The 23,285-nt window shown below is 38.5% G+C and overlaps 1 protein-coding gene across 2 annotated transcripts; it reads right to left on the bottom strand.

Moving 5' to 3' along the window:
* Window positions 1-3,877: 3,877 nt before the first annotated feature.
* On the bottom strand, window positions 3,878-23,152 carry LOC119023994. Of its 2 annotated transcripts, XM_037106348.1 has the most exons (21): window positions 22,794-23,152; window positions 20,639-20,728; window positions 20,002-20,142; window positions 17,248-17,319; window positions 17,041-17,112; window positions 16,909-16,944; window positions 16,649-16,723; window positions 14,966-15,004; window positions 13,682-13,817; window positions 12,711-12,790; window positions 12,118-12,240; window positions 11,923-11,982; window positions 11,585-11,689; window positions 10,500-10,610; window positions 10,225-10,365; window positions 9,133-9,352; window positions 7,222-8,936; window positions 6,912-7,011; window positions 6,629-6,756; window positions 5,188-5,276; window positions 3,878-4,439 (listed from the first exon to the last, which is right to left on the bottom strand). In XM_037106348.1, the coding sequence occupies exons 1-21, from the start codon at window positions 22,911-22,913 to the stop codon at window positions 4,268-4,270; spliced, it is 3,825 nt and encodes a 1,274-aa protein (XP_036962243.1). In that variant the 5' UTR covers window positions 22,914-23,152; the 3' UTR covers window positions 3,878-4,267. The 2 variants fall into 2 exon arrangements, with proteins under 2 accessions (XP_036962243.1, XP_036962244.1); XM_037106349.1 differs by lacking the exons at window positions 20,002-20,142; window positions 20,639-20,728; window positions 22,794-23,152 and adding an exon at window positions 17,433-17,532.
* Between the last annotated feature and the right edge of the window lie 133 nt (window positions 23,153-23,285).

The following is a 23,285-nucleotide window of genomic DNA, read 5'->3' as shown; positions in this document are numbered from 1 at the left end:
GGAGGCTTGAGCAAAAAAGTTACTGATATCTGTCCAACAGGAAACGCTATATATCACTTCAGTAGTATAACTGGCCTCTGTCATTCTCTGAGGCAGTGTACGGCCCTGGTCCACATAATCCTTTTACGCTGCTGCATTCTAAGAATTTTGATGTACTATTTCTTTTATTCCAGGTAGTTAAAATTTAATTCCGTACTGGAGGCAATAAACAAAAACAGTTCTGAATCTTGTGTAATTTATCCCAGTGAACTTTATGTCTGCATTCATTTTTGTCAAAGTCCCGTTATTTAATGTTTGCTGAGGTAATCCAGTGCAGAGTTTTGGTGGAATCAAAACTACTATCAACAGTATGCAATTGTTTATACAACAACTTATGCAGTACGTAAATGTAAAGTATGTGGTTTTTGAAGGGTTGGTATATTTAAACGAGAAACCGATGAGATGTGCTTGTATTGCTTGATAGGCACATTTCAGTGCAAATCTTAATCTGTATGAACGGGTAAATCTTTAAGATTGAAGTCATTTAAAATTATTAAACTGCTATATGTTCGAAGATTTGCCACATAGAGAAAAAGAAAAGAGGTGAGTTAAGAGGAGCAGGATCCGCTCTCTCCATAATAATCTGCTCATTTAAGTATTTTTACAGGGCCAAAGGAGCAGCTGCACTTCTTCACTTTAAGACTGCAGAGTACACTCAAAGTGCCAGGATTGCACTCAGCCTTCGTCTCAGCAGACATCTACTGCAACATTTAATACGACTTCCCGACCAGATTTACTGTGATGGCTTTTGAGGCAAAGAGGTATAATATGACAAAACATGGCCCCATAACCCCAGGATATTCAACAATGTTTAGCAGTGAGACCCATTTAGCTGGACGATTGGCAAATATATTGCTTTCCTCCCTTCTCGTGTACAGAATTTCAATAAAATGGGGCAGTAAATCAGGCTTGAATTCAAACTTGTGACTGCTCTTTTACAGTACAGGCCTCTATATTTGAGCTGAGGGCACAAGGTGTTGTGGCTTTTTATTGTCTGTGTGCTGTCTGTTACTGCGCAGTGCTGTGTTATTATTTGCATTTCATCAGTGCAAAGGTTCAACCTATGTTGAGACTTACACGAAATAAAGCGGTACACATGCGAAAGGTCATTAGGCACAAGTAAAACATTTACACTCAACTCTATTGTTCTACAGCAAGTGATACAGTGGGTGATATAGATGTACGGAATCTTTGGACAAGTCCTGTCTGAAGTGTTTTGGCAAAAAATGTCTTAGGGGTTGACTTAACATCAAAACACACACACATGCACAATACAGTGTGTGCTCAGGGACACAATGATGGAATGTGAATGTCAGCGGGCTCTTTATTTACTCTCCATATAAAACACTGAGCAGTAATTAACAGCAGGTATCCTCCCTAGGCAGAGGGTAATTGACTGTTTCAAAGCGCCAACACTTCATAACCCAGGCTGTGTGTGTGTGTGTGTGTGTGTGTGTGTGAGACAGAAACTGTATGTGAGAGAGAAACCAAACGTGTTTGTGCGCATGAGTGTATTAAAATGAACTCCTTTATATTCCGCACCTCCCCCACCTCTCCTCCCCTCCCCTCCCTTCCTCCCGGTAAGGATAAGGGTCAGCGGAGGTGGGCAGAGCCACTCAAACGCTCCAGATTTCTTTATGAGGGCATTAACATTCAGGCGTATTCATTATCAGTAAGTGTAGTAAGATGGACCAAGCGGAGACCTTGTGCCACCATCAAAATGTGCGCTGTTAATTTTTTGTACGTGAGCAGAATATTTGTGAGAGCTCAAGAGAGAAGAAGCCTATTTTCTTTATCAAGTCAACAAGGACAGCTTTGGGCCACTGACAGAAACTTCTCTGTCCATGAACCTGTCCCGCATAAGGACTTTAAAATTGTACAAAGAAATCTATGCGGTTCTGCATGAAAACAGGAAAATAGTTCGACCTTTCTTATGCTTGTCAAATGAGTTTTAGACTTTTAATAACTCCTTTGTATTGCTGTTCTCACTTACAACTGACTGAAACCCACTGGACATAGCCAAAAAACTGCCATTACTATTGAGCCCCTTTCTGAGATGCACCTTAGCACTTTTATGTTAAGAAAGTGAGGCTAGATTTTAAGGTAAGACCCTCCATACGTGTTCTGCCACAGGAGCTAACAAAAGTAGAAACCACCATAGTTGAGTGGTGAACATGAACACACAAAAGCTTGCAGTGTTTTTGCACACAGCCATCAAAGTGATAATTTTTATTTAGAGTGATCATGTGAAAGCTTGTCTATTGAATGTAAATTAATCCTGCAGGTCCCAGTTACAAGCCGCAAGGTTTAAGAGAGAAAGTAGCTAATATTATGACGACTTGCACTGGTGCTATCAATGGTAAGGTTCAAACTAGCCACATATGCACCCAGTACTGCCAAACATGCTGTCAGCCAAATCAATCACACAATCAAAAATCAATAAAAAGTCAAAATGACCCAATTATTTACCTCCCTGCATTTTAAGGCACAGGTACATTTTTCAAGTTGCACAGCTGTTTTACTCCTAACTTCATAGCTCAAGTGCACATGTTCATAAATGATGAAATTATCAAATATACATGATCAGAAGTTTTTTGGTGCTTGAGCGTGTGGGTGACTGAGCATGTTGTGCTACTCAAGTTAAATGTGTGCAGTCTCATCAATATAGCAAAGTTAGCTAACTTGCCAACTTATGGGAATAACTAAATGTAAATAGCACCTTTCAAAAACATCTAATTATAGTAAACTCTGGGGAAAATAAATAAGCAATTTACATTCAGATTTTATCATAAAAAAACAACAATGCCATCACTTCAGAAAAGAAGAAGAAAAAATTGTAAAATTAGATAAAAATCGATATGAATGGAAACTTTTTTTTTAATACAAGTATGTTTTAACTTTAAGTTTGAGCTAAATGTTCATGTTGTCAATGGCTGACACCCTGCAGCTGTTGTCTCTCACTGTTGGGGGGGGTTCAGAATTTCATTGGGCTTAAATTGATGTGTTTTCAGGATAGGTGTCCTCCTCACCTGGAATCAGACTGGAAACAACACCAATTTAGTCACCCAAAATAATTTCTGCTTTTACCGCTCAGTTCAGAGAAATGATGGCTTAAAGTGCAAACTCACATAACCCTGTGGTCAGCTGCTTTAATGCTCACATCAGGCCACATGTTCTTTCCTCCATCATCCTTACAAGGAACATAAAGTTAACGAGAGGCATGTGTTAGCATGTGTTAATTAGAGAATGCTAGCTAATTGATATTTGTTAATTAGGTTCGGGAGGGGTTTGGGGGTGGTTGTGCTAATTGTTATCTCTTAATGTATGTCAATACGTGTTAACAAATTTGAACCAGTTGTGTCTTAAACAGCAGCAGCAGAAGCAGAAGCAGCAGCAGGGGAAACAACATAGTGTGGACCAAAGGGGCCTCCACAATTAGAGCTCCTCTGAGACATGCAACCCTGATTGGCCATGACGCTAATTAACATTCATTAGCATGTTAACAGTTGCAGGCCTTTGACAACAGTGCTTGGCCTTCTCTGTTTATTTGTCTGGCTGTTTGCTGTTCCATGCATGACTGTGAATACATGACTCCAGTAAACCAAATGTAACACACTTGTTTTGTTGATTCATTAAATTTGTCCTTGTCTATAAAAAACTGCCAGCTTTTTGTAGAGTCTGCTGTGCCAAGTTGTGTTGATTTGGTCAGTGAGGCAGTACATTGTTAGCTGTACTGTATTTGTTGATCCAAATATACTTTTGAAGGGAGGAACATATATTAGAACCAAATTCAATGCCATGATTATTGGGAAAACAACGGACACAATGGAAAACTTCATGAAGTTAACAAATGATAAATATAACACATATGTTTTATTTAAAGTATATATGATAATGTTTACATTTCAACATTGCTTTGTACACATACAACGTTATCTTTAAATATTTAAAATATAGTAAGGTCATATAAATGTTGAATGGAATAATCAGCTCCCTCTTCTCCTGCCTAGCTGTAGTTATACAATGACATGCCACAACAACAAATGAATAGTGTAGTTTTCCGGTCAAATCAAACATTGAAATGTTGTTAATGGTAAAGTGAATAGGAAATTATAGCTCCTATGAAGAACATTCAGAACATTTCAACCTAGACTAGCAGTTACCAAATATGTGCTACAGAACCATAGATAGGGTAGCACCCCTTAATAGAACAGTAAGTTTTAATGTTTTAGTTGTCAGTTCTTCGTCTTTTGGGCAGACGGAGCCTCTCTGTGTTGAGAAAATGTTCAATTTTGGAGATCTGGGCTCTGAATGATGACTGTTGGTCTTCCCTCTCCTCGGAGCAAGATAGTTCAAAGTCTAAACCTGAACTCGGACCTGGAGCTGGAGCTCTGCTACACCTGGTGTAAAGACAAACTACATTAGCTATTCTAGAAATTATAATACCATCGTTCCAATGGCAGAACTCCTAAAGAAAAGCACTTGACAGAATTCTGAAGCACCTTCATGCTATGTTAAAATAATGAGTTAAGACTGATATTCATAACTTATTGTGTCAACATATCATACTTGTTATAACCCTCATGGTGCTTCAGTGTTAAGCCTTAAGACTGACCCTGTGTCGTCCTCACTCTACACGCCCTTCTATTCACTTTAGAAGTGGCCAACAGCATCAGGCTACCTTTTTGGTAGGTTTTCTCTGCATAAATGTTACTGTTTATCAAATATATAATACTGCTCTAAATCTATATCCTTGTCCTTTGTTAATGGTAGTGTCCCCTGTTAGTGTTTAAATATATCATTTTGATAAATGATAAGTTATCAAGGACAATGCCTGGCTATTCAAGAATGTTTTTATTCAGCTGGCTGGACATGAATGTAATTGTGGATGACCTGCAACAACAGTCAAATCTACTGAACTTTCTTTGATTCTATGTGCTGCATTGTAGGCAATTGGACTTTTTTCAGTTTACTGAATACAAAAGCTAGGATATAGCACTTCGAATTACCATGAACTTGATGAATGAGAACCTTCATCAACCTTCTCTGATGTTTGTATGACCACCAGAAACAAGTTTGAACTCACGGCAGAACATTGTTTCTAGTTGACACTACTGGGTCCTCTTTATGTAGGGTAAGTGGACTTACCCTGGGGTGTTCTGCCATGGTAGTGTGGTGACTGTGACGGAGGATGTGGGGACTGGAAAAGAACTGATGGACTGAGAAGCTCTGCTCTCCTGTGTGCAAGTGACACCAAAAAGTACAGTGTAACTCAAACATCTACAGAAAAATAGTAGATCTTGTAGTTGTAGCCTAGGAGAAAGGATTTAAAGGATTAATTTCTTCTCAAGCTTCAGTGCCTTTTCAGGAACATCAACTGATAAACAAATGCAGGGGAGACAAAAACCAGTGGCAATTGATATGTAACAGTATCCAGGCCAGAGAAAGCTGGACTGAACTCTGTGTGACGTTCCCAGTGTTCAGAGTCTGCAGAAAATAAAGACTCTGGCCCTCACTACAATTTGTTAAACTATCAGAGCAGTTTTTTTTAAAGTCATGTTGTACTCTATCTCCCTCAATTGCCAGCACCTGGATCTTATAAAACAGAGGGTGACAGTTTGCGGTGATGGTGACAAAAGAGAGCATGAGAGTGTGTGAGAGTGAAAAAGTGAAGCACAGAATGAAAAAGAGAATTAGCAAGAGGATGGAGAAAGAAAGTGAGTGAGTGAGAGACAGCTGATGAAGTGAGAGAGAGAGGAGATGGATAATGACTGAGTAAGTGAGAGAGAAGAGGTACCCAAGCATCATTAGCTCGATTTTCTTCCACAGGTCGTTCATTCTCTGTCTGTCTGGCTGTCTATCTACAAGACGTCCATGAGCTCAGCATATACTGTATCAGCTACGTCCTTTCACTCAACACCTGACTTAACATATGTCAGAGTTTTATATGTCTAAAATCTTTCTCAGATATTCTGTACATTCAGTTCAATGTGTTGGCCTGAACTCATATTTGCTTGCTCTCACATTCTGAGCTTTCTGTACCACAAAAATGTTGAAAAAGTATTGTATTGTGTAGTTATTAAAAGGACATGTCAGGTTGATATAGAACAAGTATTCATTAAGCTCTAGCACAAATTTCCCCTGAGGTCCACTCACACATATTTTATAAAGAGCTGAAGCTCAGAATCTGTGGAACATAAACGACCTGACCAATTTATTTGATAGAGAAAATATTTTATAAGGGCCATTCTAACTTTTTCTGAGGAGGCTCATATGTTTCTATATGAACATCACACTGTGATCCTTTCCTGCTGTTCAGCATCAAGTTGTAATGCAGAACAATGTAGTGGCTTTACTGTGGTGAAATATACCTGGACACTGGCTTCAACAGCTGAAATTAAATGTTCCACATAGCTGTGAGTTGAGTTCATACAGTAAGGATTCATTAATATATCATACGAGATGTACTGTAGGGGCATTTAAATCATCAGTGTTGTTTTATCTCTGTTACCCGTGTTAGTTAATAGTATATGGAGCTTCATGTATCAGTTGGTGGGGAAGTCATAAAAAAACAGCTTCTTTAACTGACCATGTCTGCTGTTGCTGTCTCTCCCATGGCCTTCAACTCTCCCTGCTGGTGTCTCCTCCAGGAAGTCAGGGTCCCAGAGACACTGGAGGCATTCAACAGATCTGACGCACTGGCAACCACCAAGGGGACTAGGAAGAATGAGGTGAGACAGCAAGAACAGCAAGAAGGTAAGAATGAATGATCATTAGAGATGGTATGAACTGCAGATGCACTCTGAGTTCAGTCTGTAAGAGGTTACCAGTGGAGCAACAGTTCAGCTCTACTTTAAGGGCACAACCATCACCTTTGTTATGGTTGCTTTTGAGGAACCTGGGTATTGTGGTGGAGGAATGTCTGAGGAATCCACCAGGACCACTTTGTTTCTGCGCAGATGCAACAGATCCCTGAAAAAACAATGTTTTCTTATAACCACTTAAAAAGTACTCATCTTGTATACAATGATTTTTTATGCTGTAACATATTTGTAATTCTAAATGGCACCAACATTTTGATTTTGCAACTTCTGGTAAAACTTAGCTGGATGAAACCTTAGCATTTCAAAATGTGATAACTGGACAAACTGATGCAAAACAGACACATCAGCCTCAGCTTACTGTTTTTCTCTGAGTGCAGCTCCAGTCTAATGATGACTTGTAAGCGGTGTTGCTGGGCAGAGATGACTCATTGTTAGTGTCTTCAAGCAGCATTTCTTTTGCTGTAGACTGCACATAGCATATTGCACTGCTGGTCCCAGGTGATGCATCACTCTCATGACTTGGACAGACTACTCTTTTGGTCTTCTTTTCATCTCCTGTGTTCTCAAAGTTTTCATGTTTCATGTGCTCCTGACAGCTGCCAGTCTCAGCCTCAGGCGCAATGGTCACCATATCAATTGTGGCATCAACGCAGGCCTTCTTTACGTCAGATTTCTTCACATGTTCTGGGACAGTCTCACAGGTATCGTTTTCACTTGTGTCTACATCTGACTGACCTTCCCTCTTCATAGATGCACTGGAATCACCATCCTCATCATCAGTTACCAGAGACCTCTGCTGTCCACACTCCCGCTCTGATGTCTCCTGACTTTGAGGTGATGCTCGTAGTTCAAACATTGTTGTCACTAACACACAATCGTCCCTCAAACGTGAATCACATATTTCATCTGTTTGCTCCATGTTTCTGGTAATGACGGAAGGCTTACTAGATTGTGTTTGTGCTGCATTTGTCTCTAACTCTTGGATACTGACAATATTATTTGACTGAGTAGGTAATGCCACAGTATTGGTCTGTGAGTTTCCAACACTTGACTGATTCAGATGTTCAAAAACTTCAGTGGGGATGTTGGCTATGGATTTGCCAGATGGCATCTCTTGCATGGTTTTCTCATACACTTGATCAAGTAAATCTTGAGCAAAGGTTTGGGGCTCGTCATGACAGTGTCCATCATTGGCATTTTGGTGCTCATCAGAGCGGAAGGCATGTACTTCTCTTCTCAATTCATATGCTGTGTTCACAAGCCTGTAGTCAGCAACCATCACACTGACATTGTGAGACAGACTCTTCGAAAAGTCTGAGGACTCAGAGGCAGTCAGTGGTGACTCTGTGTCCATGAAGTCAATGACCTGCTGTGCGTGGCTCTTCTTAGTAGTTGTATCAGTAATCGTCTGGGCCGGTATCTGCATTTCTGGAGTGTGTGACCCTGTCTTCCCTCTCTCCTCCACTCTATATGTTCCTTCTCCTTCTTTTGCTTCCCTTTTAGGCTGTTTGGTGTCCCTTGAATCCTCTGTTGACCGCTGGATATCCTCTCTTCTATCTGCTGTTTTGGCCATGAGCATTCCTCTCGTTTCTGTAGTGCTTCTTCCCAATTTTACATTTTCTCCTAGGACTTCTACTTTATTCCACTGCTGCATCCCACTTGTTGTCTCCTCTTCTCTGGTGCTTCTTCCATGTTCCACCTCATCTTTCCATCCCAGTTCTTTCTCACCTCCGTCACTCTTTTCTTTGCTCAGTAAGTCTCCAGATCCATCAACAGATATGTAACCAGAAACTGATGCACCTGAGGTGTTGCTCACATTGCTACCTCTGCTAATCAGTGGACCATTAGCAGACCCAGAGGAAGCAGTGTCAATTAAATCTGAAACTACATCAGGATCACTCTGACGAGTAGAGTTTTTGATGTGTTTGTTTGACACGCTGCTGTCACTGCCTGTTATTCCAGATTGACAACAGCGGTTGAAAAGGTTGTTGTTAAGTGCGCAGGTATCAAGGTTTGATGTGTTTAGGGACTGTTTAAATTGAGACTGTTGATGGGGGATTGGGATTTCTTGCTCTAAAAAAGAACACAACATTCATGTTGAATTGTACTGGTCATAAAAATACCGTAGCTTTCTAAATATCTAACAAAACAGTGTAAAAAGTCACAATAATGTTATGTTATGTTATGATATAACAAGTCATGACATATGATTATTTTATCATTTAATCATTTATCATTATTTTCTGTATGTTTACTTTAAATGTCTGACCTCCAGGTGATCCAGTGACTACTGGCTGAGTCATCACATCTGTCTCATTAAGACAGTCTGGCTTCTTGGTCTGAGACGAGGCCAAGTGCTGCAGGCTGCCAAAGACAGGTGGCTCAGAGCTGGAGATGTGTTCATTATAGGTTTCCTCTCCTCTTGTTTCGTCCACAAAAGTGGGAAAGAGATGGGTAGAAACACTGAGGCTCTGACTGCTGTCCCTCCTCTGTGTAGAGAAAAATAAACAGTTAAATGCTAAGGATAGACAATTGCTTATATTTCACCTTTTTTACCACAACACCTGCAGCTGTGACTGAACTCATTCACTCACTCACACTACAATGCAAGGATGTTCAAGAGCTGAGCTAGTTGTATGAACTGAGGCAAGTTTTCTCTGATATTACAACCATTTACTCAGTTAGCAATGTTGTGCTAAGTAAGTGCTGGTGTTGCTAAAAACATGTATTGGATGTCACACTCAACTACACTTGCTTTTATTGTCTCTATTGTTAATAAAACAATGTTGTTGGATGAACCACTCTATCCCTGAACTTTCTAAAGTTCATCAAGGATTTCTTTTGTGTATTTCAAACCGTTCTAATCAAATATTCTATTCAAACACTTTTAAGTGTTAACAGTAACAGTACCATAGCCTCCAAACTGAAAATCAATCTGACCAAAAACTTGATAAGCTACATTATGGTAAGAAGTTCATGGATTTATAAGATTGTACTGTTTAAGCACCATGCTGAAAAACAACCTTTCAAAGGCAGTTTGGTCTGGTCTGTAAACATGTTTTTCTTTGTAATATTTACTTGAGACAACCTTTTTTACCATTTGATCCATAAGACTATTGAGCAAGTGCTTGTTGTATTGTGTTATATTGTGCAGTAGTCAGAGGGCCGAATATATCCGTAGGACTTGGTCAATGTTTTACATTTATCTTCATACGAAAAATGGTGCAAGGTTGTTCAGGTAAAAGGCAAGAAATAAAAACAATTTTATTCATGCATGAGTCTATGTGTCATAACGTTACTAATTCCACTGTGTTTTGGTTATGTAGGCCACTGTGTGTTTCTGCTGTGTTTCTGTCTGTACCTCTAGTTCACAAATTTGCTGAGCCTGCACTTTGGCCTGTGAGGACAGGTCAGTGTATTTCTGATGAAGTTTGTCATAAGCTTCCTTCAGTGCTTGAAGTTCCTGTTGCTCACTCTCGATGCGATCCAGAAACACCTCCTTCTGTATAAAAAAATGGTACAGAGGCTAATTTAAAGATAATATCACTAGTGTCAGATGTTTCTGATGAATGCTTTTTTATATTCAAAAATGTCCCCATCATACTGCGCTTGCTCACAATACAGTTCTCCTTCTACCTCTTTGTCCCAGCTGGTCTTGGAAGCAGTGTAGCTCTCCATCAGTTGGACCACCTTGTCTTCCGTTGCCTTGCTTTTCTCTCGCATCACCTCATGTTCCTGCTTAAGGGCCTGCAATAAAATTAATCACCCATAGGATTTTTAATGCAATAATAAATTTTTATGTGTTTATTTAACGCGAACAGAAGGTCTTAAACAGGGCAGGGAGAGAGAGGGCTTCTTGCTAAAACAAATCAGTAGGCTTGTGTCATTTTAATAATGATTTTAATAAATTAATGAATAGGTGACTTAAAAATGAGAAGGGGGTAGAGAGTGATGAAAAGAGAATAATAAAGTGTAAAGCCATAAATGGAGAATAAACACACTATCATTCAGTTGCGGAAGGGACCATATTCACGTGTGTATACATGAATCACATTTATGAGAAGAAACGATGGTCGTCATTTATTTCTGTCCTTGTGTAAATTCACACTATAATCATTTAAATAGACCCTGAAAAATTCCTGATGTGCGTGGGCCCAATGGGTGGTGCAAGGTTCTACCAGGAGAAATACACCACTTCCTCTATCATTCAAATCCATTCTGAAGTACATTTACGTACATCAGTCAAAGAATAAAAATGATGGAAAAAAGCAACAAAAGTATCGCCATGTGAGTTTAGCTTTTAATTCCAAGGAGCTGTTGTTTTTCTGTTTAAAAAGGCAGTGTAATAGAATGATATTAGTCATTATAGACAGTTTTATCCATGAGATTTCCTTCATCCTTCTTTGTCTGGTATCGCAGCTGTAACTGCCGCTACTGTAGCTATTTTCAAACTTTTAGATCAAGCTGCAAAATGTAAAAAGTTACATTTAATCTTTTAATAGAGCTCAAACTCTGAATTTAATTTAAATGAAATTGATGAAATTAATCTAAAATCTAATTTTAAATTACATTTTAATCTGAATGTTATCCAAACAACCACATCAATAAATGCATAGTATAGTGGAAAACAGGGAAATATGGTATAAATCTCTGCTCAGGTGGCAAGAAAGTATTATTCAAAATAAGTCAATTCAAGACAAATATGAGAGTCAAATTCGGACCTGGTACTGTTCTCTTTGCATCTGCAGCTCCAGCTCTACTCTGCTTACTGTCTGTGTCTGAGTCAACAACAGCTGCTGGGTATGCTGCAAAGACCTCATCACCTCCTAAACACACACACACACACACACACACGCACGCGCGCGCGCACACACACACACACGCACACACACACACACACACACACACACACACACTATTCTGTGTAAAGAATGAAGTTACTATACGACAATACAGTTAACTGGTCAAGCATATTAGCACTTTCAAATGTGACAAAGTATCAGCAAAAAAGAAGGTTAAGGTAGTGGTCACATGGGTCCCTTCCTAATTTCTAGTTTACCTGTTTTTCTGCTCGTCCAGCTACATTTTCTTCCGTGAGCTGCTTGTTCATTTCAGTTTCCTAAACATGCACAAGAAATAAAGAAAAATAACACATCATTATAGTCTGAACTGTTACCACTATTGACTGTTATATCAGAGATCAGTGCTAGCCAGTTTTAGGACTAGCATTAACTATTAAGTGATTGTTGTTTACCATAGTCAGTTTCTGGTGCAGCTGCTGTATACGCTGCTCTCTGCCTGTTGGACTGGGGTTCTTATCAAGTCTAACTGAAGACATCTTGACCTTGATCAGATTGCTATTGACCTCCTCCAATTCCTGAAAAAGCACCATACATTAAATCATATCAAATGTACAAAACTATTCCAGTTGCTTTCTCTGAAATTATTCAAGCTGATTACTTTTGTTTAAAGGTGCAATGTGTGAGATAGTTGATTGTTGACTCATTCCCATGTCGTCAAATACAGATACTTGGGTTGGTGGCCTGCCTGACTCAACAGCCCAAAGCGCTGGCTATGAGGGAACGAGACAACAATCAAATAACTCCAGAATTCCCCAGAATTGCTAACTGCACCTTTTAATACTTACAATACATTTTCTTAAAATATTATTGTATACTAGTTACTAATACTAATATTATTTCTTGGGAAACTATGGATTTTGACTGGCTTTGATCCAGGATGACAAATACAACACATTCAAATAAATGTTGTGTGACAGACATTTATACATGTCAACTAATGTTATATTACAAATATTACAACATTTTAAGGCACTTCCCCACATACCTTCTTCAGTGATACAATAGTTGCTTCTAGTTTTTCATTTGCAGAAGTCAATTTCTTATTTCTTTTCATGGCCTCATCAACTGTAAGAATTACAAACAGTAAGACACCATCGTTGTAATGCTATGACATAAATAACTGACAACAACAGTAACCTTATGTACTTCAACAGCATATACAGTGATGTATTGGTAGGACTTTGCCTCCAGAGACGCAGCTGTCTATTATTGTCAACATTCACGTGACATATACATTATGTAAACACATCATATCAAATATCAAATGGGGCCCCCTGCATTTTACAAGCAGAGTGTTTTTTTCATACTCTCTGACTGAACCATATGATGGCAAAGACACATGATGTAAGTAACACTGAATGTGAAAGCTGAGATTTAGCACTAAACCATCTAGGGCTTACCATTTCATATTAATAAAATCCCCGAGTTGTGTGTCAGGATGCATATTTGCTGTCAACAACATGGATGCATGGATCCTGGCCTGCTGATATTACTGGTGTGAGGATATTTTGTTGGGTTAATGATAATAAAATATATATAATGATATTTGCAGGAATTAATGTGCTGCTGAAAATACTGAAAGAGCTGAGTCACAGCACTTGGTCAAATCAGCACAGACCAATTTCCCTGCAAAGTGTTTCCAGCGCCTTTTTGCATTCATACCCTAAAGAATTCAGGCTGCTCTATGGCAAAACAGAGCCCATTCTGGTAAGATCTAACACACACACACAAACACACACACACACACACACACACACACACACACACACACACACACACACACACACACACACACACACACCCTCTGTAACAAGCAACACGACCTATGTAGATTGTTGTTGCAGCAGTTGGTCATCACAGCAAAGTATAATTTTAAACCTACAGGCACTGACAAAAAAATGACAACTGTAAATCTATCATTTTGTGTATGGATTTATCAATCCATACGTTCACTACCATTCTGCTCTAGTGTCTCATGGGCCTGCTTGACCATGGCACATTGTCTCGACAGAGCGCTGAATCGTTTCTCAATCTCCACCAGCTGGTTCAAATGGTTGTCTTTCGACCTGTTCTGCAACACCAGTTTCTGTTCCTGTGGAAGGGGTACAGTTAAAGCAGACAGAGAAATGAGTGCTCTCTGTAGAGAGAAAAAGTTGCAATTGTTTGGATACTGTTTGACGAACAGAAATGTGTAGGTTGAGTTAAGAAACACCACAACAAAACATGTTCCAAGCAAAACAGAAAAATACTGCCAGAACAAGTTGATGACAGGAGAAGTGAAAATGAACTGTGAAAAAAAAATGTTCAACTAAAAAACGTGGGTTTTAACATTGAGAAATACAGATATTCACTTTCTTGTCGAGGGTGACTGGTTCAATACCAATCTCGTGAATCATGTGTTAAATATGAAGCCAGCTGTGGGTTAAGTTGGTCTAGCATGACAACTAAAAGCAGAGGGAAACAACTAGTCTGGCTCTGTCCACAGGTAACCAAGGCTCCAGGAAGTCACCTCTCCTGCCAAGACATAGTCTCACACATAACCCCCTGTAAAACCCAATTTTTCCCATGTCGTTCTTGATACAACAGACGAGATGTCAAATGTAAATAAGTGACTTTTAGAGGTTCTGGGAGGTGGATTTCTTCTAACTTAAGTCTGTCTGTTAAGCTGAGTAAATTACTGCTGGTTCTGTGTCTGTACTCATTTTGTCAGACATAGAATACTACAGGGAAAACAGCTGTCAACTGAATGAGAGGATCATGGCTTAACACAGCTCGGGTCTGTCTCTCTCTGTGAAGTGAAGGAATCAACTCAGCTCATGCCTCAGAGCCCTTTATCGCTCCTCAGACTGCCATTACAGTTTGATTGTCTGTATCAAGCTGAGCAGATTCTTTTCTTCTATCTCGTTGTCCCCCTCACTCCCTTCACTCTCATTCTCACTCCCCCCGTCCCTCTCTCCAATACACCAGCTTGCTTCGACTCCCTCTCACTCTGCTGAGCCACTGTTATGTGAAGAAGGTTAAACCGAGCGAGGCCCAGTTATAAAATATTTTAATAGAGATATTTTCTCTGCTGTGCTGGCAGTTCAAAGTGTCACACACTCCCTATCCGTTACTCCTGATGAGCTCTTCCCTCAAACCCCATCTCTCCTTAACACCAGTCTCTCATCCTCCTCTTTTAATTTGTCTCCCTCCCACCCATCCACTGTCAACAATTTGTACAAGTGGAAAATACTTCCTTACCAGCTCGCTTGATTTCTTCTCCAAGTTATACTTCAGCAACTGCAAAACAGCAGTAAAAGAAAATCTGAGATAAAAGGTTTCAGCTCTGATGACAAGGGCAATATCTGTTACTATCCTTTATCTCATCATTCACAAAAATGAAAGGCTAAGATGTTACAATTGCCAGTGACAAGATTTTCTGTACATTTAACAAATATACCACATTTGTGAACACATTTAATCAAGATGCCACATAATTATACAACATACAAATAAAACTGCTGTTGAATGGAGCTTCAGGTTCTATTAATCTGTCGGCTGTTAAGTGTTCAGGGATATGTTTTTAAACAGCTGAAATTTTATATGAACATGGCAACTTCTAAACTTCTATCAAATGAAGATTATGTGTTAAGACTGAAAGCTTCAAAATAGTTAGATTGGATTTTTTTAGTTAGAGATTTCTCATCATAGACTATTGTTTAGATTGATCAACTTTAGGATATAATTTTTTGATTAGTCACATTTTATGAAACCTGAACACAAACACTTTGTCATCTGTAAATAATTTATCATATAAACATATATAAAACTGAATGCATATTTATGTATTGTCAATTATCTACATACAAACATGAAACATATTTGACAGAATGTGCTTTTACTGATGAAGGACGACTAATCATTGTTTTCACTACTGATTACTCTGCGTTTTTTTCATTAATCGATAACTCATCTACTAATGGTATAATGAATAGTGAAAAACAACCATCAGAGACTCTAAGACCCTGAGATGACATCTTCAAAGATCCAACTTTATCCAACCAACCAAAAGATATGACATTTACAATGATTTAAAATCATTAATGATAGAAAATCTGAAAATACTAAAACAATTCATTGATTTTAAACAATGTTGCAGATTCCATGTTGGTAAGAGCTCTTTGATTATATTTATATACACACAAAAAGGTCCTTACCTTTTGTCTACATTAATTTAACATTTGCCTTTTATATGAATGTAGGTGTGGGCAGTCATAACCCTATTATTTGTTTGATTGACTTATAAATACTGAACTTTATTACTATGGGTATTCATCAACCAGATCATTCACTGAGATTAAAACTGCTGCCATGATTTAACTTAGATTAAATTATAGATGAATTGAACCATACGGTTCCAATGGAGCTAAATTTTGTAATTTAGCAGACTGTCCACGTATGGCAATTAAATCACTTCAATCCCAACTGCCATTGATGTGGAAGTGTATTAAATTAAAGGAGTCCACCAGACCGTGTCCCAGGAATGAAAACAATTGGGCCTCACTTTGGCCAAATACGGCAGTCAGTGTCTCCCAGATAGAATATCAAAAACAGTCTCTATTGTCTCTGTAACACGGCTGGGCTGTTAAAGTGCAGCCGACCATGGGGACGGCTGTATATCACCTCAGTGGTGTCAAGATTGAAGATGAACACTCTGGGAGCCAGACTGTGTCAGGCCTCTGCACTAACACCATATGCCCTTGACTCTGGTTGGGCATGAGCCAAATTTCTTTACTTACCTCTTTGACCAGTCAAATTCTGTTTTTTTTTCCTGATATTAAAGAAAGTGAGAGACAGAAGGAAGGAAGGTGATGGGATGAGTGGGAGTGCTGGTGTGTTTGTGAGAAATAGAGACAGAGAGAAGAGTGTTGCACAACTCAGTACCTGTAGCGACTTCAACTCTCCTTTCAAGTTGTTAATCTCCTTGTCTTTTAGCTCAGCACTGACCTGGTGTTTGCCCTGAAATGTTAGATTATTACTGCGAGCGTCAAAAAAGCAATAAAAAACCTAAGCACAGCAGAGAAGAATCCACTCCAAGGGCCAAGATTGTGCAACAGAGATGAATTAATTTACTACTCCACTAAAAACATTAATTGAATAAAATACTCTGAGTATTGACGTGTTTGGGAATATGCTCTTCATACCTTCTCCTCCTCAATGTGTCTTATTTTGGCCTGAAACTTAAAGAACATATATTGTTGTCAAGGGTTTAATACTTTGTTGAAAGAGTTTCAGAGGTTTAGATATAAAAATTGTAACATGCAGTGACAACATACCTGCTTCCTAACATTCATTATTGACTCTGTGTGCTGGTTCGCCATGGTTTCACTTTGATGCTGTAGGGATTCCTGTTATACAAGAAAAGACAACCCCAATTAAAAATAAACTATTTGCTCAGCATGAATACAAGAATGATCTTTGGTAAAGTACCTAAATATAGCTATTAGAGAGGTTGATGTAAAGCAAGCTAAGCCCAGCCGTACCTTCTCCCACTCCAGCTCCTGTTTCTCCAACACCAGCGTACTGATCTGATCCTCGAAGCGTGTCTCTGCATGCTGAACCATGGAAAGACATAATTTATATAAAAGCTGACAATCATCCATCCAAGCTATGAATTCAGATGGGCTGATGGTTGGTACAGTGGTATCTCAGCATGCATTGTACAAACTGAAAATCCTTTATCTCTTCCATTGTGTGGGCACATCAAACTGTGGAGTTGCGCAAGGACTTCAAACTGCACCAAGTTTCTTTGGTTCATTCCTGCGTATCTTTTGCAGATGCACACAAAGAAAAGGAACATTAGAGGGGAGGTGATATTTGTGGAAACCCATCCCTATCCTCCCTCTTCCCCCTGAGAAGGCAGGTAAAAGTCAATTGCTCTCTATATCCATGGGACTTTTTTATGTGCATGTGGGAGCTGGTTAACTCACTGAGTTTATTTTATAAGTTCCTATTAAACTATGCTACCAGCGTGGCGCTGCACTTTAAAAACAAAGGAGTGCACAGGAGATAAAGCTGTTATTTTTCCACTGAGAAATAATTTTGTGTGTGTTATAGAGTGAGAGTGTGTAAATGTGGTAAAAGGAAAGACACTGGAGTGCTGGCCTGGTAATCCGTGTAATTCAAAATAGGCAACTGCAGATCAACTCAGGGCACTAAAGCCTTTAATTTATATATTTGCCAAACAATATTTCATAATATGTGAGTTCACTTATTACGTGAAAATTCATGCCTGTTAACATTATATACTATATACCCTGACCCATTCATGTCTTTAGTGTTTTACTGCTGTTCTGAATGGCTGGTTTTTACTGGACATTAAAAAGGAAAATAAAGTATCTTGGCCTGGAAAAGTGATGTTTTATGTAATAGTTTAGTAAGAAAAGTTTGACATAGTTCATCTTAAAGTTTTCCATTATATCTGATGATGAGATAATAAGTCTTTATTTACATCTCACTGAGAATAAACAGTCTTTATTTGAATAATGCAAATGGATTCTCATCTCACACTATCATATGCACACTTAACGGATGTCCTATATGTGCAGTATTTTTCCACTACAGTACTCACCTTTAACAGTATCTTTTTATACATATAGTATATCAGTGCACCACATTCTCACCAACTATGGCAGTGGGGTGCACTCTATTAAAAAAGAAAACAAACCCACTGGAATTTGACCTGCTCAGGAATGTCCGGCATCATCATGACATCCTCTCACTTCTCAACCTCATCCCCCCCAAATGAACGACACAACTGCAAAGTGCTACTTTGATAGCAGCAGTGCCTGAGGAGGATAAGACTGATATACCATCTTATGTTTGTGTCCCAGTTAACATGACTATAACAATAAAAACATAATGACAACAAACGACCAACATCCCATTTTTGCTCCCCAAACCTTTAAGCACACTCAGAGTGCGCTGTCTGGTTTAAAGTCCTTGCTGGAGGGTAGAAAGCATTATTTATTTCTGTTATTTTTGCAAACAAATTTCCTCTCTACTTATTGGTCAGGGGCCAAATGGTTTATGTGACCCCCATCTTGAAACGATGTGCATCAAACTGAGCTGGCTCTTATTGTCCAGATAGCCAAAAGGGGCAGATGGCTTCCTGTAAGGATGTATGATAGCAACTCCCCTACTGTGTCTATGAAATTACACTGCTCTTTAGTCAGAAAGCCATTAGTGTCTAAGATCTACCCAGCAAATAGTGATATGACACAGAAGTAAAGAGGGAGTATGCAATCCCCTGAAAACAATACGATATTTTGCAATTTATTACAAGATACATTAGAAATAATTTCAAGCTGGTTAAATTAACCCTAACTTAAAAATGTGAGTTAACCGAGAAACTGGAAAATTCCAGTATCTTTAAACCTGAGCCACTGTGGTGATCAAAGTTACATCCTCTGACAGTGTTTGTATTGCTACCGACAGGATGATGATTTAAGGAAGTTAAGCATCTGACAACATTACAGACACAATTCTTACAGAGATATACCTGTTTGTTAAATTATAAGATCTGTTTTGTTGCACAAACACAACTATCATTTCAGGCAAAGTATCGTTTACCAAGATGAAATGCCAGCACAACTGTATTATTAATTTTATTTAAGTCATAGCTGCATATACCAGCTTTGACAATCTGGATGATCCAACAACAATAACCACTTGGCTTGCAAGACTTCAGCGGGAGACTCCTAGAATGAGACTTGTGTTTCTGGTAAGAAAACAGATCTTATTATATTAAAAAAAAAAAAAAAAAAAAATCTCTGTAGGAATTATTTCTGAAATGTTGTCAGACACTTAGAATAAAAACGCCAGTCTGTCAGTAACAAAAACAAGAACTTTTAGAGGACAAATCTTTCTTGGTTGGAGCTGGACAGGAGCTGCTGGTCCAATCAAAAATTTTCAAGTAAATATGAATAATTTCACACCAAATAATGTTAAGATAGGGCACTGGTTTAAAAAAATACCCCTTTAAGTTAAATTATTAGTTAAAAATTAAATGAACTGAAATTAAGAAAAATGTAATGATAACTGTAACCATAGTATTGTGAAAAGTTTTTGTATTTTATTTTACACTACAAAAAGAGGGGTCTCTGGATTTAACTCACAAACTTCACTTCAACTCAATTAAATGAATTACATGAACACTCAGTTCTACATTAATTCAAATCATTCAAATCAATAAAAATGTATATTATACATTTAAGAACCAACAATAGCTACTATACCCTCCGTATATGCAGCTCCTCTACAACCTCAAGAAGATGCATTTTAAATTCCAACAGCTGCAGTAAGATGGAGCCTCCGCTTTCTGTTTGACAACAAGTGCTGGACAGAGACAGCTCCTGCTCCAACGCAAGTCCTCCTACCTGCATAGGAAAAGACAGAGGATCTTACTAAAGTATTCAAAAGCCTACATAATCCAAAAGACACAAATCAGTTTGCAAATCTTCAGACACAAAAAATTCAGGCTAAATTTAATTTAATTTCAAAGTTAATTTAAGATTATCAGACAAATGCAGTGGCTGTAGTACAAAGACAGTGTTTGTTCAAAGTCTTTTACTCGAGCATACAATAAGAAAGAGTACACAGCCTAAATAAACCAAATTAAAAGCAACAGTTGAACAAGTTTAATTTGTGATTCATCAGCTTAGCAGTGTAACTAATGTAGGTGTCCTGAAGCTTTTAACTGATATGCAAAAAATATTCCATGTTTTGTTTCTGACAATAAAACTGAGAGGGGGAGAAGACCTAATAATTACTTATATCAAAATATTTTTTTATTAAATGAAACCTTCAGATGAATGAACAAATCATAGATGGAGGTTTTTGCTTTGTCCTCTACTGTCAGAAGTTGTAACTTACAGTGGTGTGGGTAGGGAGTGTCCCAGAGTCTGCAGTGAGATCCATGATGTTGTTTGAGGGCAGGCCAAGGTCCCACTGGGCCTCTGCTGCCTGTTAATCAAGGAAAAAAAAACTTTTGTTGAAAAAGGTTAATAGAATTGGCTGCTTAATAAGCAGTAACACTCTAACCCTAACCCTGCTTTTCCACTTATAAGCTTATAATTACTTCCTCATCTGCAAGTTTTACTGCTAAATGATTTTATTAGAAATAATAGGGTAGCACATTAAAGCCTCATAATGTTTCTCAATTACTACAATCTAACCTAATGGCTTTGAAATGAACATTAGGGTTTTTTCTTTCTTTGTTTTACACCACTTCCTTCGCAGTAAGGAGATAACACCTTGATAAGCCATCTAGGTTCAAATGAACCAGCCCATTGACACTAATAGGGGTCATAGCAATAACACCGAATGGACAAATTGCACTGTCAATGCTTTTTAAATTATCTAGGTTATTTAATTTGACCTGTGGATGGTCCTGTGCAACTGTCTCTGTCCCCTCGACATAACCAAGAAACTGAGTGAGACACACACTGCATATGTGCAAACACACACCTATGGGGGGATATGACTATTTAAGTGGGAGGTCTCCACTAGCCACTGATCTCTTAATAGAACAGACCTTTTTTCTCCCATTTAACCTGCGCCGGTATCAATCATGTTGGAGAATTAAATGATCCCTGCTAGAATTGGCTACTATCGTAAAATGACAGTGTGACCCCAGGCTGAGGAGGGAGGGAGGGGGTGTGCAAATGGGCGTTAGTGTGTCAAAGTGATAGTGTGTGTGTGTCTTATGTGCACACTGTGAATGGGCATGTGACTGTGAGTGAGGGAGTAGTCCACAATGTCTTTATTTGTTTCTCCTGTGATTCACTTGAGCAGGTATTAACCACCATCTCTAAGCCATGAAAAAGACAAATTAATAGAACTGCTGTCCATTAAATGGGAACATTTCTATCAAGCTACATGATGTCTGTATTAGCTTTGGGTGAGTTATGTTAGTTAATGTTCTGTAATGCGCAGTGGAAAAGGAAGTTAAACCAAAGCCATGAGATTGTCCTACAAGTAATCACAGTATAGCTTACAGCAATACAATGACTGAAATACTGCAGTACTGGTGTAAACATGTGCTAAAAGATGTCCTTTTCCCAGAGGACATTTTGTCATGTCCAAGTAAAAGCACAGGTGTATAAAATAATATTAATGATGGCTGAATTCCATTTAGCTGCTTTAGTTTCAGGCTGGTGATTTTGTTCATACTGCCTAACTTAAGCACTGTCATGGTGTCTTACAGGAATAGAACAGAGATACTGTTAATGTTATTAGTAACACTTATGCTTACAAGTCATTATGTCTGCTGTGGAAAATACCTGCAGTATTACACAGACAAAGAGTCTGATGTTTTTGGGGTTTTTTTTGTTTTGACATATTGTCAATAAAGATTATTGATGTTATTCTGCACCAGTCCCTATTGATATTGTAACTAAAGGCAAAATAACAAGCTCTTTACATAAGCTTTGTTGTTTTTTCTTTAAATCTGGGGGAAGTTAACTGCTAAATTAGTTGCAAGCTGCACTTCTCTTTTAACATTAGGTTCGACATTGTTTAATGCAATTAATGCATATTTGGCTCCTTTGTCAGTTGAAGTTATTCTACAGTAACAGTTTCCATATTAGCATTACCCTGTCTTAGTCCCGTGACTTTTCTTAATATGGAGTAGCAAAAAGTTTAAGCTAGCTAGATAGCAAGAGAAACTCTATTAAAATAGTCACAAATAATTTCAATTATCCATTAATATCATGCTTTGCAGTTTGACTTCAATCATCTGAATTATGACTGAAAATAAAAAAATGTATTGTAAATGTATTGTCTTAGAGTTCACTATTGAATCAGCACTAGAATCAAACATTAGCCAAAAATGTAGGTTAGCTTTAACCAAAAGCTAATGTGAAAACGTTAGCTAACCTTAGCATAAAACTTGCCAATGGCTGACTATGGCCATTCATTTTAAGATATATCCTTAAAAACATGGTATACATTTTGTTGGAATTACACTTTTTGTTGTTTTAAGTGAAATATAAGATTGTGGTTCCTTGATAAAGCTCAGCTACATTACCTTTGATATTAGTTCAGCCAGCAACACTTGGAAGACAGCGGACTGGCTCCCCACAGCGTCGTCCTGCCTCCAAGGGAAACAGTAAGATGGCGCCCACTCAGAGGAAGCTGAGGCGGCCATTGAGAAGGCCACTTTTAGCAGTTAGTCTTGGCTGTTGGCAGAGAGGACACTGGGACATCGTTCAAAAACACAATTTGCTTAACAGTGCTTTAATAGGTCAACACGCACAATCGATTTTAAAGAGACAACACTGGACAGGATGTGTGCTCACATCCCTCAGACAGAGAAAATATGTCAGTTAATACATTTTAATAAGGTCACACAAAACAAAGAGAAGCTGATGCTGAAAATCCTAAGTGCTCATCTTAGCTCTTAGTGCAATGTCGACAATGTTCTTTTGTTTTTGTTTTTTTAGGGCGTTATCTATGAAGACAGTGAACACAGCGGTTTGTACAGGAGGAGGATCAGAGACGCCTCTGACTTGGCGTTTGG

The sequence above is a fragment of the Acanthopagrus latus genome, chromosome 8 (genome assembly GCF_904848185.1).
Source record: "Acanthopagrus latus isolate v.2019 chromosome 8, fAcaLat1.1, whole genome shotgun sequence".
In the NCBI taxonomy this organism is placed as follows: domain Eukaryota; kingdom Metazoa; phylum Chordata; class Actinopteri; order Spariformes; family Sparidae; genus Acanthopagrus; species Acanthopagrus latus.
This window is presented reverse-complemented; position numbering and strand designations above follow the sequence as displayed.